Raw genomic sequence first — 21,875 nt, forward strand, 5'->3', positions numbered from 1 at the left:
CAACTGCTCACGTGGACCCCTCATAATAATTAACAAAAAGTGGACACCTCCAATTGAACCGGGTGGCAAATAGATCCAGCAGCGGATTGACGAACATGTCTCAAACCCAATTGGCTACTTCTTGGTGGAGGACCCGGTCCGTCTCAATAACCTGACCTCGACAAGAAAGAGCATCCGCCATAACCTTCCTTTTCCCTGCCAGATGTGCAACAGTCAGGGAAACAATCGGGAATAGGCTTACCTGTAGTAACTCCGGTAGCTTTGCATACAATAATAAATCGAAAATCTTCTCGAAATCGCGGAAATCCCTTAGCATAAGAAATTTCGATGCTAACCGAACCGGATGATCAGAGCCCGGTGACACCCGGACCAGACTGGTGCTTGAAGCTACTGGACCTGACCTGATGTCCTGTGCCGGCATCCCGACTATCGCATGCTGATACCTGGGAAATACCTGAGACCGGTTCAGAACCAGTAGTCGAAAAACTAAACCGGCTAGAACAGCTGAACCGGTGAAAGACCGGCGCCAAGTGATTGACCGGTGACCATTACCGTAGAAGCAATGATGTTTGTTTGGCAATACTTTAAATGGCATGTATTGTACAACAAAAGTGTATGGTACAAATGATGAGTATCAACACAGCATTTTGTGAACAAGTCATTTTCAGTCACGTCTCCAAAGCCATATCGAAATATGATGAAGACAACAATGTTACAAATATACATGCATAGCGGGGATAGCAGGTTTTCTGCATTAATGATACTGGTACTTGAACTACTTGGAAGCAGTAAAAATTTGTATTGAAATGATTTGTCAGAATTGTACTCCATACAATTCAATCAGTGCAGTTGGTGCTACAAACATACACTATAGCTGAATCACATAGCGGTGGATCAGTCAAGCCTCCTCCCATGAATTATCAAAAGGGCACCTCAGTCCGGGAAAATTTATAATGTTTTGCGGTTCCCTGGAATCACATCAAAACAAGAAATGATGTCTCTGTTAAAAAACAATTTTCATCTTTTTTAAAAACACAAAGCGATTTTATGGTGATGATGCTCAAAAATTCCCTTGCAATAATGCTACATTCATACATTATGATAGCGTCCCAATATCCTAAGTACCATGACTTACCTTAAGGAATTTCCAAATGTTTTTGTCATGCTCATCCGTAGAGTTTTCAATCTTTAAATTGCAAAATTCAGTCAATTGATGATTCGACAAAGCAGTCTCGAGTTGGTTTGAACTATGTAAAATATCTGCCTCAGTGACCACCTGACTAACATGTACTTCACGTGGTGTAGGTTGATGCTGCTGTTGTTGCTGATCCAATTTAGTATTGCCAAATGATATCAACTTTCCACCAAACTAGAATAAGTAAATTAACTAAATTAAATCTAGGCCAATGAGATTCATAAAAGTGTTCCAACAAGAAATCAATGATCTTAAGAGATCCAACTCATAAATAAATTGCCCATGGGCAAAGTGTGGTTTACCTTGATAGCTAGAGGTTGTTTGGAGTAAGGGCATTGCTTGAAAAATCTTTTTAATTCATGACATCGAAGTTCTAGAAGTTTATTTTGTATTTTATCTTTCTTTAAGAATTATGTTGTAGCAAATAAGACCAAAGATAAACATTTGTTTGTGGTCTACGTCCAAAATTTCGTAGGGCACAGGTAGGCGCGGCAGGGAAACTACTTTGTATTTTCAAAAATATATTTTTCACGATATGAAAAAATATTCAAATAAAATTCATATGACAGAAAACAGTACTTTTCATATTTTTAATATGAATCTACGAGTGTAGTCCTTCTAAAATCAATTTTAATTCATAATATTATTTCATATTTATCAGTGTAGCCTGCAATAAATTACCCTTAGAGTCTTGAACTCATCAACAAAGTGATGTCACCCGGCACCAGTCTTTACGTCCGTTAGCTGCTTCAAGGTCATCGCTAAATTTGTGATTTTTGGTAATTTTTTTATATTTTTAGTGATATTTAGCATTCAAAGTGAGGTTTTATCGAATTCAACACATTGTCAGGATATCATACTTAAAGGATTACACGTGACTATGTATAGTAAGTAAAATATCGCTAACTAAAAACTTGAAGCGAGAGATTTTTATTGCAAATGAACTAGAACATGGAGGATTTAGGATCCAATTTCTGGTTCTGACTAGCGCCATCAAACGAGAAATTCCAGAACTTGAATTTGTCGATATCCCATATTGCGTCATAATTGGCTGATCAAAAATACCTGTCCCATGTATAAAACATCCCTTTCCAAAGAATACCCATCAGCAATTGCAATGAGAAATGGCAAACCAGTAGGAAGCTACAGGACTCAGAATTCGGGCAAAAATTGACATTTTTGGGCACTTAAAAGGTCATGAGCGGCCATCTTGAGTCCTATCGACCCAATTTTTGTTACACTGATGGGCCCTGGGGAGATCCAAATATATACGAGAGATCAAGGTGATCAAAGCGTCTTCAAAATTTTCCTCAAAAACTTCAAAAATGTGTAAAAAGTGCTGATTTTGGCGAACAACAATGGCTGCCAGTCGGCCATCTTGATTCTGACAGGGCCAGGTTTTGGGCTGAATATGTGTCTAGGGTAGATACATGTGTAACCCAAATATCAAGACATTACATTGAAGCGTCTTCAAAACTTCCCAAAATGACTGGATTCCGTCTACGGACGGACGGATGACGGACGAAAAGTGAACGCAATAGCCCGCTGGGACTAAAGTCCCAAGTGGGTTAAAACTGTTCATGTAAAAAAAAAGAAAATTATAAGGATCGCAAAGAGAAGTTGTCTGATTTAAAGATTGTTGTAGAAACTCCATTGGAGAGAATGTTAAAGAAGTTTTATCAAATTTTGTACCCTACAATAAATTCTTTCCCATCATCACACAACTAATTGAGATCATTCATAGCACCCCAATTTCAAATGCATGGCCAGAGAGAGCTGTAAGTGGTGCCGTAAAGAGAATTAAAACCAAGTCAAGATGTAGGCTTTCTTAATCAATTCTGCCCAATTCACGTCAAATAATTGAGGCACCATTTCAGAACTGGTTGAAAGCGAAAAATCAGAGAAAGCTGCCAAACTTTTACCAAAGCCAAACCCAAAATATGTCTTCTGAGCATATTTGCTATAAATGTCATGTACCACACAGTGAATTATATTTGAATATGTAGAGACGTTGCAGATGCGAATGTACCATGGGTTTCGGTATTGACTTAGAACTTGAAAAGTGAATGGAAATAACTGTGTTGATGCGGTGCATGTTTAATCTATACTATCAAGGTAAAACGTCAGTAAATATACTTACCATGGCCACCGGATAAAGTCTGCTCTCGGCACAATCACCAAGAACCCATGGCATAGGCCAATGACCATGCAGTCCATTGGGTACAAGCTTCACATCCATGATTCAACATGAGTGTCTTGAAGCTGTTCACAGACTGAACCTTAAGGCCAACTGCTAGCTGTACCCTGAGGGCCAAAGCTAGTTTTATGATTGACCAAGTGGAACAAGAAATCAATATTCACCAGCGGAAGAACGACAGTTACGCAAGTTTAATTATGAACATTTTGGACTTGACAATTTTGATCCTGTGAGGCAATGACATAAAACAACTAAAACTTGAGCATTAACTACTTGGGACAAACAAAATCAGAAGATGCTATGTAAGTTTTTCAAATTTCAGGGCAGTACATATTAAACCAGGATGGCCGGTTACTGTTGAAATCAAGTTCAGCAACTGAGTGAATTTGGCTTTCAATAGTTTCATTCATGATAGCTTTTAATAGTAATGCAATTAAGGCCCAAGCTTAAAGCTCAAGTGCCCTCTAAATAGAATATTGTGTAAAACCTATTTTCTAAATGTGATATGTCTATAAATGATAAGTGTGTTAACTAATTTTGATTTTAGTAAAGCCATTACTGAGAAAGAAGACTTTAAAGTCGGCTATTTTCACCAGTTTGCCGTACACAGCAGGTGCGCGTTTGCTGTGAAAAACCCACAATGGCTGACATCATTGTAGTCAAACACACATTTCCACGTGAGCTGTACCACTGAAGGATAACTAACTTAAGTACGCTTTATGAATAGCGAAGCTATGGCAAACTAATAGATTTGATTTAAAACAATGAACTTAGCTTTATTAGACAGACTTAAAAACAATCCGTGGTGAAATAAGCAGTGTACGTCTGAAATAATCCAACAGTTTCCAGTCTCTTATCCCGCACCGCATAATCACCATTCGTAGCGTATTTAATCCTTTTAGAAGTTGTTTAAGATTCCTAAATTCTTTCGGATGATACTGTTATACATAACACAACAAACATACAATGGATAGCCAGCAGTAGAACTGTGAATAAACCGAAGGAATGATGTTGTTTTATAGATTTTATAGATGTGTCCTGAGTTCACACACGTGTATGTTTGTTTGGCAAAGATGATGCATGAATGTGGCGCTGCGGCCAAGATGCATACGCTATATAGGTCAATGATCCAGTTATTTAATTTTACTGATCTAAGACACATAAGTGATTTTTTTTCTATAAGGCTGATCCCAGGTCATCATTTATATACTTATGTATCATTTAAAAAGTAAAACACAAAAAGTAGGGATTAGACGGCACTTGACCTTTAAAACGTTTTTAAATGTGACACCATGTCTTCGCATGACCATTCAAAAATTAAAATGTGGGTCTGTTGATGCACGTCTGTATGCACGTGGTAAAAACACTTATCTTCTCCGTGGGAAGCGTTATCTATTACTACACATAATTGATACATAAATGGTAAACGGTTAACGCCTTATTGCTGACAATGCAATCACCTCGTGTTGTACACTAAGTAGGCCTATCATAAATATCAAAATCATCGGTGTTGCAAACTAAATACAAGATAGCCGGACTCCAACGATTGCTAACTAAATACAAGATAGCCGGGCTCCAACAATTGCTAACGTAAGGGCATAAAAATGACGGGTTCAATTGATGACACTTAATGCCATCTTTAATTACTTTAGATTAGTTCTCAGCATTGATCAAAACACGGATCTTGGGAGTGTGGTGTCATCACTGCGGAAAATGGTGGATGCACGCTACCTGCTGTGGTGCGCTGATAATATTTTCGGTGTTTAAATGATGTCTTTTTGGAAAAAAATTAACTCTATTCATCAAAATACCTTGTCTGTTTTGTGGAATACGTAGTTAAACTTTGACTTTGTCATCAATATTTCTTGCGTCTGTGATTGAAGCTCCCGTACTCAGTAAATTCGAGTGATATATTCGGGGCGGAAATCCCAGCTGGCTAATTAATTTACGCTGGTTTTTACGTAAAGAGTAGCGACCGTCTGAAACTGCAAAGAATGATCCGGCCTTATCCGAATTCCAAAAGTCTTCACTGCGTAGTGTCCGGAGCAATCCCTAGGCTCTCGGCACTAGCGCTGAATATCGCGCGCAAGGCGTTAGACTAGATCAGCGTGCCCGTACTGTATGAGTGTATCATATCTCCATGTACAAGCGTGTTCTGTGATACACAAAGCGAGTGTATTGAGCGTCACCGTAGTAACACGCCACAACGTCTTGAACTAACGAGTAACGTTGATTATTTTATAACCAAATTTGAGCACTTAAAAACATCAGAATCAAATAATAACCAAGCTGCACCATCTACACCAAGTACAGAATATATGTCCCAATTTACCGGTTCCTGAACTTCGCTGAAAAAGCTGAATCACTGAAACGCTGAAAAAAGAACGCTGAAATTTCAGGGAATTCCCGAAAAACACTGAAATTTCTGGGAATTCCCGAAAAAAGCTGAAATCGTGCTAGGAACCGACAATACACGTTTTGAACTTTTTTTTCCGGAGCGGGGCCGCGTTTCAGTGTTTCAGCTTTTTCAGCGAAGTTCAGGAACCGCCAATTTACAGAAACATCGGTCCATACTAACAGCTTAAATCCTGTCATAAAGAAACATCCACAGACAGACAGACATGACGACGATGCCAATGACCTTGAAACTCACCACAATCATAGAACATGTTATGAGCAACAACTTTGCAATTGATTGTGGTAACAAAATATACTTAGGTGTCAATATAATGTGGAAAAACTGTTTTCCACCTACTAACGAGTACTGATGGCACTAAGATGGCTGCCAATTGCGTGATAATTGGCTGATCAAAAATACCTGTCACATGTATTGAAGATCCCTTTCAACAGAATCGCCAACACAAATTTCAATGAAAAAATGGCAAACCAGTAGGAAGCTACAGGACACAGATTCAGGCGAAAATTGACATTTTTGACAAAGGTCACAGGACAGCCATGTTGAGTCTGATCGACCCTATTTATCTTAGGCTGATAGGCCCATGGGGGATACAACTATATACGATAGATCAAGATAATTGATGAAAGCTTCTTCTAAATTTTCGTCGAAAAAATATGTAAAAAGTGCTGGTTTCGGCGAACAACAATGTCTAGGGTAGATACAAGTGTAACCCAACTATTGAGATGTTACAATGAAGCGTCTTCAAAACTTCCCAAAATAACTGGATTCCTTCTACGGACGGACAGATGCACGCTTGGACAGATGATGGACAAAAAGTGAACGCAATAGCCCGCTGGAACTTAAAGTCCCAAGTGGGCCAAAAATAAATCAATGGCCACAATTATTCTGGAGGGAGTACTGGCATACAGATGCAGGCAGTGAAAATACTCTCAGGATAAGGGTTTTGAAATGAATATTTCATAATGTTCAAAAAGTGCTATATAACGCGGAAAAACAATGGTTGGAAAAAAATTTCCACTCTGATCAGGCGAATTTTTTAGGTTCCATCTCCAAATTTACAAAGGACAAATCTTACGAAGAAAAGTGAATACAATAGCCCACTAGGGCTAGCTCCAAATGGGCTAAGAATGTTTTTCTGATTTTTGCGTACTGGCAATAATGTTGCCATGAAGTGAGAAACAGGGTTAATTTTTTAGTCCAAAGAAAATGAGTGAAAAGCAAAATACGAAACTTACACCAAAGCTGGCACCACATGGACGTCGTAGCCATTTAGGAGGCTTTTTAAGTGGCACGATCGGACTGCCTGTATTAGGCTGCTGTTGGAACTGTGCCTGAGCTTGATGAAAAGGATCACTAGGAAATGAATCATTCATCTAGAAATAAAAGCAAACAATATCATATCCAGACTGATATTCATTAATGAACATAACAAGAATGACTGAATCTTTAAGTCTTGCTTAGCTGTCTTAATGCATTGGTTATTGTGTCAATAACAAGATAACTCCTTTTACCACTGTAAGATTCCTATCTATACAGGATTATACAGAAAAAGTGTTACCTAAGCTTAAAGATTAGACATCCATTAACCATAAATTTTCTTTAGGGGGGGGGGAAGGAATTACATTGGCAGACCATGTCATGAGCTACAACTTAGCAATTGATTGTGGTAAAAAAATATACATAGATACTAATATAATATCGAAATACTAAGTTAGTGTATTATTCAATGCCGCCTAGTGGCCATACACAAAATCCAATGACCAATTGATCAAAGTGTCATCAAATTACCCTCGAAAACTTGAACAAGAGGACTTCAAAGTCCTGAGGTTCGAAGAAGCAAAGGAGGATGTATTAGAGAAGTTTGTCTAAAAAATAAATTGCCCATGGGCAAAGTGTGGTTTACCTTGAGAGCTAGAGGTTGTTTGGGGTAAGGGTATTGCTTGAAAAATCTTTTTAATTCGTGACTTCAAAGTTCTACAAGTTTAAATATTGTATTTTATCTTTCTTAAAGGATTATTTTGTAGTCAAATAAGACCAAAGATATACATCTGTTTACGGTCCACATCCAAAATTTCGTAGGGTACAGGTAGGCACGGCGTGGAAACTGTTATATTTTCAAAGAAATTTTTTCATAATATGAAAAAACATTCAAATAAAATTCATATGATGTCACATATCAGAGGGTGGCTGAATGTATGGCCGCGGATGCTAATATACCGGTGCAGTAAGAAATCGGCGTATTAGATCGTTTTAAATCCTGGAATTTACCACTACAATATTCAGACCTCGACCTATACCTATAGTTTGCTGCTTAGAATTTTCAGGTCACAAGAAATTACAATTTATTACAAATTCTATCAAACAAAAAACACAGCGCTCATCTTCTGCAGATGAAATGTCAAACGCGCCAGCAAGCAGCGTTACAGTATCACTATAGTAGTGTGTACTGTACGCGCGTGTGTTTGTGTGCAACAATCTTATCTAATGATTTCCGCGCGCAGGTGCAAGCCTTGTGTAAGTGAATGTTCGCTTACACTTCAATGTCAATCAAATCAATCGGGTATCAAAATGAAACAATACCTATGGCGGATAATAATTACATTCTCAACAGTAATGAGCATTTGAATTGGCACATATACGGCACCTAGTCCAATGAAACGTTCGCCATTCTATGGCTTTCCCATAATTATTTTTTAAGCGCCGGAATTCCCCGTATATCCCAAAAACAGCCAATCACATTCGCTCGTAGAGACGAGGTCAATGCAATTTTATACGCGACAGCTAAGAATTTTCCCGCCAAAACAGTTTTTCGTATAATTTCAACAATGTTGACCATGTCAGCGACGGAGGTTCGCCATGTCTTCAATCGCATCGATTATACGTCGTTTAAGCCGAGAACAATGAACCTCCAAAATGATATTTTTTATGCAGAATAAAATTTGATTGAATTTGTAGTTTGAGCACATGGCTAATTAGCATATCAAGGTCATCCATCCGAGAAAAAGCTATTTTCCCAGACTGCATAAATGACAATGATATTTTCTTTAGTGCAAATAAAAATATTCCTCCAAAAATCAAGTCAACTAAAGATTTCACAGAAATCGATCTTGAAATACAATTTTAGATCTTAAAATAAAACCCAGAAGTAAAACGGTAAACGATACCGCTGGTTCACACGTGAACACCTGCTGATCTCTGCGGCTAAGCCAATCACAGAGGAGTCTTTGCTTTCTGATTGGCTTTTTAAAACAGATAATTTTGCGTTCAGATTTTCGCAAAAAAAGATCATATAAATTTTAACATCAAAATCCAGCTTCATGAGGTTAGAGAATGGATAATGTTCTAATGAATGATTTGTATGAATACATGCTCAGTTGCACAGTCAAAGAGCCTTAGCTCCGGAAGCCATATCATCAAATGTGAAATTTCATCTTACCTTGGTTCTGGTCAGAAACTCTTACCCATCGTATCTCAAAAAATTGGAAACTCGGAGAATGACACGTGGGAGACTGGTAATATAATCTGCTTGATTCCGGAAGCAATTTTTATCTGATTGGAAATGTGTTCAAACAGAAATTATAGTTATGCGGCGAGCCTGATCGATTAAATTTCACGATTGCGTCTGGTCAAACTGTAAATCGTCGTTGTATGTCTTACGTGTTAATTCAAGGAAAGAATGGAGTAACGTATCCTGTTAGAGTCAAGGGTATAGACAGAATAACTGACAAAGCACCATCTATTATTATAAAACCGTTTGCAAATAAATTCGGTCTAGGTGAAAAATCGATTTCTAGGAAAGGTGGTCATATTGACATTTTAACGTCAATGGATCGCAATAAGTAGCTGCTTCCAAAGAGATAGAAACCTGGTGCACCAACCTAATCATTGAATGGCACTTTACAACACTGACCGCAGCTCATCAGAATGGTGCGTACAATCACTCATAAAATCAGTAACAAAGGAGATGAACTGTAGTATGATAGGTGTAAATTCGACGACTGCGCTGGAATTTCAAACACTTGTATTTGCAGCGATCAACTTAGTGACAAACGACCAATCGGATTGTTACCGTCGGATCCAAATGACGGCAGCTATATTCGTCTAACGATCTACTACTTGGTCGATAGGGTATTTCTGTGCCGCAAGGCCCCTTCGATGACACAAAGGACACCAGAAAAAGAGTTGATTTCATACTGAAACTTGTCAAATCATTCAGGGATAGGTGGTATAGAGACGTTTTCCCACACTCATACCGAGGAAAGAAATGGTCTATAATGTGCCGAGATGTATAAGTCGACGATTACGTTCTACTATCGGATCCAGCATCGTAACACCGGAAATGGACTTAAGGTCGGGTGACACACGTTTTCCCTGGTAATGACGGTAAAGTTCGTAAAGTGAAAGTAAAGACATCAAGGAATGTCATTGAACATCCGATAACTAAAATCGTTGTACTCTTGCCGGTCGAAGAACAGTGAATTGTAGAATCCCGTCGTTAGTAATGGTAAGTTATAGTTGAATCTAGTTTAAATGTTTCATATCATGTATGTATATTTAAGGTAAAAGGTATAGGGTACGTATAGGTATAGGGTATATAATGTATATTGTTTGTATTTTATTTCATGTTATATTTAACTAATGATAATTAACTGTACGTCTATTAGGACGTACTTAGGTTATGTCTTGGCAATTTGTGCCGTGTCCGGGAGGGTGTTTCATTTATAAGTTTTCATTTTCCTCCACATACCTTAGTTATTCTTATTTTCTCTGAATCTTTTGTTTGATTTTGAATTTCCCACTTATTCTGGAGTATATGCAGTTCTGTCCATGCATTGACAAAATGTGGCTGGTTAGATGAAATGACATTTAAAATAAGAGCTAAACTTTGTATTTTCATATATTATAAAGAGTATTCCATTATTAATCAATGACATACTTTTTATAATAACATAGTGACTTTATAAAGTAGACGTAAATGGCATTATAAAAAGTAATTAGTTACTTATAAACCGTTTTTTTTCTGAGCTAAGAAAGTGTGCTTTCCCGTTAATATTATTAGGTTGTATCAATCATTATCAATAATTTAGAAGTGTCGAATTGTATACTAAGACAGGTATAATTTATATCTTTATGGATTTGAATCGGTTTGTACAGCGGTCAGTACATCGGTCTGTATATCGGTACATTGGTAATCAGAAGAATAAATTACATTAATGTCCGAATTCAAAAGCGCTGCTTATATGTCTGTTCCGTGATCATCTAATCGGCTCTACCCGTGAAGACTATTAACCCTTTCAGTGCGTCTACACCGCAGTGCGGTGTACGAATCGGTGATGGATTTTGCTAGTACACTGCACTGCGGTGTATTGATGTAATTAGTAATTAGTTTTTATCTCTATTGAAAGATGGCAGCACCTGTCAAACATAGTGAATTATTAGTAACTAACGATACACTACGTTGGGTATTGATGCACTTTAGTGGTATTCCGATTATTCAACACACTAGGGCGAAATTTTTCAAAATTTTCAAATTATCTCCAGCACGATAGGGTATTGATTAGTCAGCACTGAAAGGGTTAATGAAATCGGAATTGTTCTCTAGAATCATTCTCACCAGAGCAGCGAGTGCTATTACCGCTTGCCCATGTAATGGATTTTTCTGCAGGTTTCGGCCTTCATTACATTTTTTGTTCTTTATGTTTATTAGGGTTGCTTGAGTTGAAGTTATTCTAACGTATATCTAGATTTCCTTTTCATTTCGTGCTCCATTAAATTAAGCTTCTAAAATTTACATTCATATTAACATGTCATATGCATGCCTGTAGTCTTATGTCACTGCAACCCTATTTAAAGTTCGATCAATTTCTAAACATTTTGCCACACTGCATGATTCTTGTAAGTTAAGATTTATATATTGAAGGAATTTAGTAACATCTAGGTCCATAATCAATTACAATTAATTTGTCTCCATTTTGTTAATTTGAATATCATATTATTTGATATCATGATTATCAAGAAACAAGGTCAAGCATCATTTAGTAGAATGGGAAACAAGAAAATTAATTTTAGAAAATTATTTGACGCATGCGAAAAAAATGTAGAATTTCTGGGCAAAGCTAATGTGGAATTGCAAATTAGAAATCGAAGTTTTAAGAAATTTGGGGAATGATGAGATTTGGCGATTGGGTAGATGATACAGGTCTTCGACTCTAGTAGTGGTTTAAATTTCTTTATTGAAAATTCTCAATAATTGATCGCGAACTTGCCTCTTATGCCTCTAAGCTGGTCTGCAACTTCATTGCCTCCATGGTTGAAGAAAGAGCTCTTCTGATGTCTGCTTCATCATGACTTCGAGCATATCGTGTGGCCTAGCCAGCCGGCCCGGTCCCGGGCCACGGGTTTGGCTGTCACTCGATATCCTAGAGTCTTGAGTCTGGGTGGGTTGACATTGTAGTAGACATTGTCATTTAAAATAACATGCTTATGTTGTTCTGTATGAATTACCCGTGTGTCATGTATGTTGTATTAATTTATTTTAAAATTTGTATTTATTGAATTTGGGAATTTTATCCCGGAATTTCAATGTAATAAGGATCAATAAAGAATTGAATTGAATTGTCACCTAATACACATGCCATCAGAGGACGCGAAGCCGTATATGACAGCTATGCTATTATAAATTGCTAATCTCACGAAACCTGCATACTCCTAATATCAAACATATTTTCTAAAACGTTTGAATATTGAAATTATATGTTTACACATTTTCATATTGACCGCTTGTAGCCGCTGATGAAATTCACCCCGGCCCTACACACATCGTAGATAGCTTTGTCATTCCACCGGCATGCCCACGTCAGGGTCTGACTGATATCAGACTTCCAAATCGTGTATACATCCGCCATTTAACCGAATAATCCGATTTACTTATCATTTCTATTTATGCCTGCCGCTTCTGATATAATCATACATCCTTTACTATTACAATACGTCTTCTCATGATATTCAATGCAATATAACATTTCGACGTTCAAATATAGGTCATTATATAATCACAGGAAGCCATTCTACATCTATGTCAATAATATTTTGCCAGATAGCTTGTTTGTGTACACATAGACCTGTGACGTTTTGCACATCGATTTACGGCTGTCGTTTGTAAAATGACGCTGAATGGTTAACATTGTTTAGGTTTCATAATGGTAACGTTTTATAAGGCGTCAAAAAATTCATTGAAATTTTGAATATTTTCTCCCAATACTTCCAATCGGCTTAGAGCTGATGGACGAAACTTTCCATTACAATTCCAACCCCTATTTCCCTCCCAATGACAAAATATCAGTATTAAATCAATATCAATATAAAGTATATATCCAGTGGTTATAATTTGTACCAACAAGAGCTAACAAAGTTATTGGCAGAACAATTTCATAAGGATCATCGATCAGAGTATACAAAACTACCCCAGAATAAATCCAAAGTGTGAAGGAGCTATTTCGGCAAAGTGCTACCACATGAACACCTTGACCCCGAGATGTCTTGACTAAACACATATAAAAACAAAATATCAAGAAAATCCACTGAAACATCTTGAATAATTCCTAAAATAATCCAAGAAGGCTAGAAATTGCATCTAATTCAAACGTAGGTTTGAAAAGGAAGCATGCCAGCACTGGTGTAACATTATGAGATGGATATGTAACCTACCTGATTTGTGGGCTGAGCGTCTATGTCATTGCCCATCAAAGAGCAAATACTGATATGCCCATCAAATGAACAACTCGAGATAATGGCTGGATTACGTGGACACCATTGGACATCATAACTCCACTGACTGCTAGTCGGCAATTCATAAACGACCTATCCAAAATATGAAAGCTAAAGATAGATGAACTGATACAAGGTAATGGAAAACAAGAGCTTCATCTGCGAACTAGAGGTCCTAAGCTAACATGCCCCACTCTGAAAGTGGTCTGAAATGCTTTGACAATCTAATAATTTCTAAATTCAACACCCTGATACCCCCCGGTGAACATATACAGAAACCAATGAGCCTGAAACTACCCCCCTACCCCTATTCATTGAATATGACACATGCTACAACTTCGCAGTTGGTCACAAAATATGCTTGTGTTAGAAAACTTTAACAGGGATGAAAACGGCCCATATTGAAAAAGTCGGAAAATATTTTCAAAAAAAAAGATTTTTTTTGGGGAACAAAAATCAGTAACTTTTAGCCAAAAAACTTACTTCCTTTTGGTCAAGATGTTAATAGTTTGGGCCGGAATTAGAGCCGCTTTTTGAATGAGACGCCATATTGGTTTCTCGGACTCCACAGTTGTGTTAACAACTGCCGAAAACCGTCTTAAGGAGCACTCCTAACTACGGAGCGCTCCGATGTGACGCCCGCGATTTAGGTGATTAAAGCGATTGAGGTGATGTTGAGGTGATGAGAAAATGTTAGAAAAGGTCGGAAAACAGTCTATGGTTGGAAGATTTTCATCCCTGCTTTAAGCATGTGTGGTCAGTTCTCATTCCCTTTGCAGGCTGGATTGACAAAGATCGTTTTTTTTTTTGTACAGTCGGTTCTGACCCACCCCGGTAGATCATCCCTTTGTTTGTTTACAACCAATGCAAGTGTTCCATGAGTATGTCAAAAGCACCAGCATTGCCCATGGGCAAAGAGGTTTACCACAGCCTTCAGAGATATGAGATATTTGACAAAGTTCAAATAATATCAAATAACGATATACATGGGGATGCAATTTCAAAGGTACGAGTAGATTCGGCCCCGATTAATTAAATGATCCGAATCGCAAAACCCAAGGCAGAGCCACTTCACCAACAATTTGCGCATTAGGGGATGTCGTGTCAGCCACAGGCGCGGCTGGCGGGATATGAGAGCGTCATGTCATTTACCTTAAGATTTCATGTTTGACTTATTGGAAGGATAAAATTTGGACATAAAACAATGAAGTAAACCTGGAAAAACCTTAAGTAAAACATAAGCCCCAAGGGGCACTATGGCCAGCCTGTCAGCTTTTCATAGAATGGCAAATGATGCATTCTGTGGGTTATATTTGTCAAAATACATTCCAAGCTCAGAGACAATGCCTATGACTTACACAGTACAATCGTGTTTTCATAAGCACCACAGACAGGCAGCGAGAATGAGTTTTCAAAATTTACGCCCCCTAGTGGTTAGATTTAGAACTAATTATGTGAGAGGATCGTTGTATTTTGAATCCAGGTACATGTGTATCAATTTTCATAGAAATCTGCTAAGTAGATATCAATGAAAATGCATTTCCAGCAACTTGTAAGTGGCGCTACTGGAGACCATATGAGTTACATACTTAAACCATACATCAATACAAGTGTCTTGTAAAGGGCTACTAACCACACATTGCAACCATGATCCTATCACCAACAGTTATGGGGCTAGGAGCAAAAATCTGTGCCTTCACACTCCCCTGGTGGCAGTTCATTGTGGCAACTAATCATGCAGGTTGGCAAAGGATACATAGATTTTTTCACTTAAACCGTTGGAATTTTGCTCCCCTAGCGGTTAACTCTTAACCTGCCGGCTGCGTGATTGTTAAGTCCTGTGTGTGCCAGATGAATTGCATGTTAATGAAGTTAACTCCTTAAATCCTCATAACTTCTGAACTATTGTATATAGCGCATTGAAACTTCACTAAGCAGGAGTTTATAGTCATAGTCACGGAAAAGTGCAGAAAGATTTAACTTCCGATTTTAGAAAGAGGGGGGTCCACTGGCTGGGGTTATTTTTGGGGGTCCAGCGTAAAAAGACCCCCTAGAAAGTCGAAATACTGGAGTACTAAAAAATGTCATTTTCATGTGTGTTGTTTCATTAAAATTCGTATTAACTCCAAGGTCAACTAAATAATAATAAGCGGTAGATAATAAATCAGGAAATTAAATCCATTAAATAGTTAATCCTCTGGGTGATATTAGGCCCTGTGAAATCATCAATTAAAGTTTGATGGACTAACGGCAATGGCAGACTATACAATTTTTTGAATTTCTACTCACAATGGTAAAATTATCCTAGGTATTCAGTTGAAATCGTAAAATAAATTAAAAAAAAGAAATGTCTTTAAGCATAAAATAAATCTCATTTTCCTATTTTTTTCTTTAGGCCTTTCATATCGTATTTTTCTACTACTGCCCGTACTAGCGCACTGACAGCAACTTTCTCGTAAAAACTACGCTGATATCGTAGATGTTGGCAGGTCTGATGTTAGGGGACTACAAAACATGGCAAAGCGACACAACATAGAACTTCGAAATCAATCGAGGTTTAGTCAACATTATTCCATTTTAGAGGCAGTTTAAAGAGTTATCATTTGTGGTTAGATGATGCAAAATAAGTCAACCAAGTAATAACCACTGGAAAACTCGAGTAAAGGACAAAAAGATTTATTAAATAAACCGAATGAAGCCACGTGACTTGATTGATAAAACACTACATCAGCGCTGTGATGATAATGTAATGATGAACTGATGTAAATTCTTTCGGTATGATAACTATGGTTAGAAGTTGTTTTACAACTTCGAACCAAAAATGGCAAAAGATGCATTCTGTGGGTTAAATTTGTCCAAATACACACCCAGCTCATAGACTTATCAATCCCAGGGCTGGGTTTCATAGAGGTGAAAGAAAGATAGTCCCTGGGAACATTTTGAAATTTGTCAGTTATAACCATGGTTTCTCATTGTTGCTATGGTGGTTGTCACCCATATTGAGGATTTACCCCCAGGGATAACTTTGATACTCAGTCTATGAAACCGGGCCCTGGCCTGCGTTTTTCAAAGCAGTGTTAAGTTATCCCTGTGATAAGACTATCCCAGTGTTAAATTTAACTATCCCGGTGATTGTTATCACAGGGATAACATCTCGTTTTTCAAAAGCATTTTACCCCAGTGATAACTATCACCGGGATAAGAGCATTTATCCCAGTGATAACATAAAGAAAATGGCTGACATTTCAGCCTAATGTCTCACTTCAAGAACGAACATATAGGATTTCTTCACATCACAGGATCACTGAGGCTACACAGTGGTGTTTTCATATATTTTGTTTATCTGATGTCACATATATGGATGTATTATTGCCATGATCAGTCACCGAGCAACCATAACAATGAAAAAGAAATCAATATTTTGATAATTTATCCTGGTGATAGTGTTGCTATCACCACGTCGGAGGTGTGTTAACTTTATCACTGGGATAGCTGATTTTATCCCGGTGATAAAGTTAACACAGGTTTGAAAAACACACTATCCCAGTGATAGTAATATTTAACACCGGGATAGCGATTTATCACCGGGATAGGGCTTATCACCGCTTTGAAAAACGCAGCTCTGGTCAATAACTTACACAATTCAATCGTGTTCTCATGAGTAGCACAGACAGCGACTGGAGCTGGCAGGAACAGATAAATCTTTTCCCTAGGTCTTATTGATTAGAATGCGGAATAGAATTAAATTTTCTGAAATTTGCTCAATATAACAAAATTGAATTGTATTTGCTGTTTTACCTTGTTCAATAAAGTAAAATTGAATTGGATTTGATTTTTTTGCAGAATAAGATTTGATTTAATTAGCAGTTTGAGCACATGGCTAAGTAGCATATCAAGGTCATCCATCCGATTTGAGAAAAGGCTATTTTTCCCGGACTTTGCATAATTGTCAATGATATTTTCTGTAGTGCAAATATAAATATTCCTCCCAAAAACCAAATCAACCTTAGATTTCACAGAAATTGAAATTGAAATACAATTTTAGATCTTAAAATCAAACCCAGAAGTAAAATGGTAGATGATACTGCGGGTTCATGTGAACACCTGCTGATCTCTGCGGCTAAGCCAATCATAGAGGAGTCTTTGCCTTCTGTTGGGCTTTTTAAACCATATATTTTTGCTATCAGATTTTCGCGAAAAAGCTCATATAAATTTCAATAAGGCTCTCTTTCAAAATTCAGCTTCATAGGGGTTGGAGAATGGATAATGCTCTAATAAATGATTTGTATAAATATATGCTCAGTTGCACAGTCAAAGAGCCTTTACTCTGGAAACCATGTCATTCAAATTCGCTCCATTTGTATAGTAATAGGCTCAGCCTATGGCTGGCTAATAATACTAAATGAAACCCATTGTTCTGATACAGATGAGGCGAAACAAGAATGGGGATAAGAAATTCTCTACAGCTCCTACAAATCAATCACCAGAGGTGTTGCCATATTGATTAATAACACATTTGAGTATAGTTTTCATGATGGTCATAGCGAACCTCCAATCATGCAGATTTGAGATCGCACCAATGACCGACAAAACATTAGCAACATACATTTTGATCTGGGTTGAATCGATCCTTATGTAGTGCATAACGACCATGCTATCGGTCCAAAAATACACATTCGTGGCTTCCAAGTTGAGCTCTCTCTTAAGCATCGCACGAGTTCTAACACTCATAGTAGCAGCAGCTAGCAGCTAGTCTTTTCAATGGGGCTATTCGGGACTTTACGACCGACAACTGACAATGAGTCTCTCCATCGTTCATTAATCGCATATTAACTACCACCCTGAATCCGGACTCGCAAGCATCACTGAAATAATGTACCTGTTCGTTTACAATTTCACCAACATTAGTGAGCTTAATGTACCGGCATACGGACATTGATTCAAATCTTGGTATACCAGCTTTGCAATAAACCAACTTCTTAGTTAATCGCCAGTTGGCTCAATATCCCCGTCCATGCTATTTCTACAAACATCCTGAAGTGGAATTTTTCCAGGTAAGACGTAAGGAGATATGAGGCCAAGCGGATCAAACACTGATCTGATAACCAACAGAATGCCGCGGCGCATAGGCAGCTTTTCCTTTATCAATATACTAAAGCCAAAACTATCAGAATCCAACTACCACGACACCCCTAACGCTCGTTCTTGTAGCTGTATCGGCAACCTCAATGTAAGGTATGGCATGAATTACTGACTAATTGTTGCTGACCCATCCAGTTATCCGGAAACCGCCGCGTGCACACAAAATTATTACTTGATCGAACCCCATCATTTACAGAGTCAATACTCTTTAAGCAATCGCCCACGTAGAAATTCCTTTACACAACATTCAGAACATCCTCATCAAAACTACTCGCAAAATCTTCTGCAGTAAAGCTGCGTTTCCATAACCACCTGAACTTACAGCGCCAAAAAGGTGTACAGTCATACGGCACATCTTGGGTTCAATACTAGCATCACCAGCAGGCCACCACAACCAATTCTGCGTAACCACGTCCTATTATCGATTGACGCACTAACCGATCTAAATACTCGAGTTCTTCGTTCTCCGACGCAAGATGAGAGACGGCAACCAATTTAGAAGTCATAACTTTAAATTCAGGCCTTGTATTCCTCTCCAAAGGTGTGTATGCTTCTGTCACATCATTACCAATAAACAATTCAATCTCCGAATCAATGGACGGCAAGTTAATTTCTTGGAGATGTGACTTAAGTCGTCTTGGGTGGGAATGTGCTTAGGAATTTTATGTTCAGTATATACAATCGGGAGGTCAATGAACGATTTGGCTTCAATGTTGCTTACTTGAATTCCTTTCAAGCAGACAGTCTCCAAGGATACGACATCACCAATAGTGTTGAGACCACATCTAACTCGGACACGTGAAAGCTGGAAAAATGCACAAGTCGGCCAGAATTGTGAAGTCTGGTGTTTTTCTATTCATCATCATATTAATTTCTTGGTCAAAGTCAAATTTTCTAAGCCGAAAAATCGCAAATGTCGGATGAAATATTTATTCCCAAGTAGTCAAAATAAAGAAAGTCAATGACCCTCATCTGCGCATAAACGGCAACATTCTTTTTGCGAAAGCTTGATATTTTGCCAGTGAATTTAATTACGATGAAGGAATTCAGCCATCAGTAGGGTGGATGGACAGGCAGGCAGGTGGTGTCGACATGGGAATTGTTGAAAATTGGAAAAAAGACACTTTACGAGGCACGATACGAATGCTTTTTGGAATGCTACGAAGTGAGAAACATTTACAATGCCGATGAAACCAGGCTTTTTCTGGAAATTATAACCAGAAAAATCGCTTGGGTTTAAAGGTGAAGTTTATCAAGGCTACAAACAGAGGAAACAGCGAATCACCACATTAGTTTGTTCTAATATGGATGGTAGTGACGAGATGCCTATGTTCTGTATCGGTAAAGCTAAAAAACCCTGGTGCTTAAAAAATGTGCACTATCTTCCTGCTGATTATGAAGCAAATAAGAAGGTTTGGATGAATAGTAAACTGTTTGAACAATGGGTGAGAAAATTTGATCGTCATATGCCAATTGAGAGAAGAAAGATCGCACTAATCGTTGACAATTGCACCGCACATCCCCATCTTGAGGGTCTCGATAATATTGAATTGTTATCTCCACCTCCAAATACGACCAGCGTGTCACAGCCAATGGACGCGGGAATTATCAAAAGTTTGAAATTCCACTATCATAAAAATATTAGCAGAACGTCTTGACGCAGCACAGCAGAAACTAGGGGTCCAGGGACACCACGCCCACTTGGGAAGTGGTTTCAAATGCTCAACAATCTAACAATTTCAATACATAACACCCCCATGGTGACCATATACAAAAACCAATGACCTTGAAACCAACCAAAATCATAGAACATATCAGCAGCTATGATTTTATAATTGTAGTTTTACTTCAAATATCGTGGCAGAGCTAACTCATGAAGCGAGATTTGTTGTTTTTCGCGGCGTCAGTATTGATAGCGCTACTGCTTATATTTTCAAGGTACTGTACCTGTTCTTGTTTAAGTTCTCGTTTCTTTGTGATTAAAATGGCCACTTCGTCATTACAGACGTTTATCGATAAACCTAGCCGAGAAAGTATAAATGTTCTAAAAAAGTCCGAGTTGCTTGATTTGGCAGCTCATTATAACGTATCTGTTAAAACGTCCCGAACAAAAGCGGATTTAAAGGATGTAATTGTGCGACATTTGATTGAATCTGGTGTAGTTAATAATGATCAGTTTGAGTCAGTTCCAGCTAAAATGTCCGATGTTCCGGAGAGTGTTATCATTCGACATATCGAACTGGAGTTTCAAGAGAGAAAAAGAGCGAGAGAGGCACTTTCAACTATCGTTATAGCGGATGGAGGGTGAACACAGAGTGCGGATGCATGAATTGGAAATCAGTGCGTCTACCAGTAGATATCGAGATAATGAAGTCGACTTCGACGTCACCCGTCTCATCAGAATGGTACCCAGATTCCAGGAGTCGGAAGAATTTTCGTCACTTTAAGAAGGTAGCGAACAATCTTAAGTGGCCTCGAGAAAGCTGGACACTCCTGCAAAGTGTTCTAGTGGGCAAAGCCCAGGAAGCTTATTCAGCTTTGAATTCTGAACAAAGTGCTCAATATGAAACAGTTAAAATTGCTATTTTGAAGGCGTATGAGTTAGTACCTGAAGCCTATAGACAAAGGTTTCACCATCGGAGAAAAATTGATTCAGAAACTTTTGTAGAATTCGCTAAAGATAAAGAGAGTCTATTTGATAGATGGTGCGATTCAAGAGGTGTAGATAGTGATTTTGAAAAATTACATCAATTAATGCTGGTTGAAGATTTCAAAACTTGTATAGGTAATGATATAAAGACCTATTTAGAAGAGCAAAAGGTTGATAATTTATTGATTGCAGCTACGTTTTCTGATGATAATGCTTTAACTCATCAGAAAAGTAAAAAGCCGAATATCACCCAACCATCTTCCGTGTTCAATAAATCATCAACATCTCTAGTTTCTGATCATAGAGATCGAGATAGACTTATGAGATGTAATTATTGCAAAAAGCCCGGTCATTTAATTTCAAACTGTTACAAGTTACAGGGAAAACAACAAAAGGATAACAATTCTCTACATGCGTTAGGGAATGGTCTTGCAACAACAATCGAGTGCAAAGATAAAACTGTTCATATTGAAAGCAGTCCTTTAAGATCTTACGAACCATTTAT

General features: G+C 37.9%; 1 protein-coding gene across 1 annotated transcript in view; it reads right to left on the reverse strand.

Annotated features, from left to right (window-relative positions):
* Positions 1 to 21,875, reverse strand: part of LOC141903491 (protein transport protein Sec31A-like) — a 232,773-nt gene that overhangs the window by 142,759 nt on the left and 68,139 nt on the right. The window contains exons 10-12 of the mRNA XM_074791612.1: positions 13,519 to 13,671; positions 7,047 to 7,184; positions 1,136 to 1,369 (exon numbers count right to left, since the gene is read on the reverse strand). Of these exons, the coding sequence (XP_074647713.1) occupies positions 1,136 to 1,369; positions 7,047 to 7,184; positions 13,519 to 13,671 (525 nt within the window). The remainder of the gene's footprint in view (positions 1 to 1,135; positions 1,370 to 7,046; positions 7,185 to 13,518; positions 13,672 to 21,875) is intronic.

This window comes from Tubulanus polymorphus, chromosome 4 (genome assembly GCF_964204645.1).
Source record: "Tubulanus polymorphus chromosome 4, tnTubPoly1.2, whole genome shotgun sequence".
Classification (NCBI taxonomy): domain Eukaryota; kingdom Metazoa; phylum Nemertea; class Palaeonemertea; order Tubulaniformes; family Tubulanidae; genus Tubulanus; species Tubulanus polymorphus.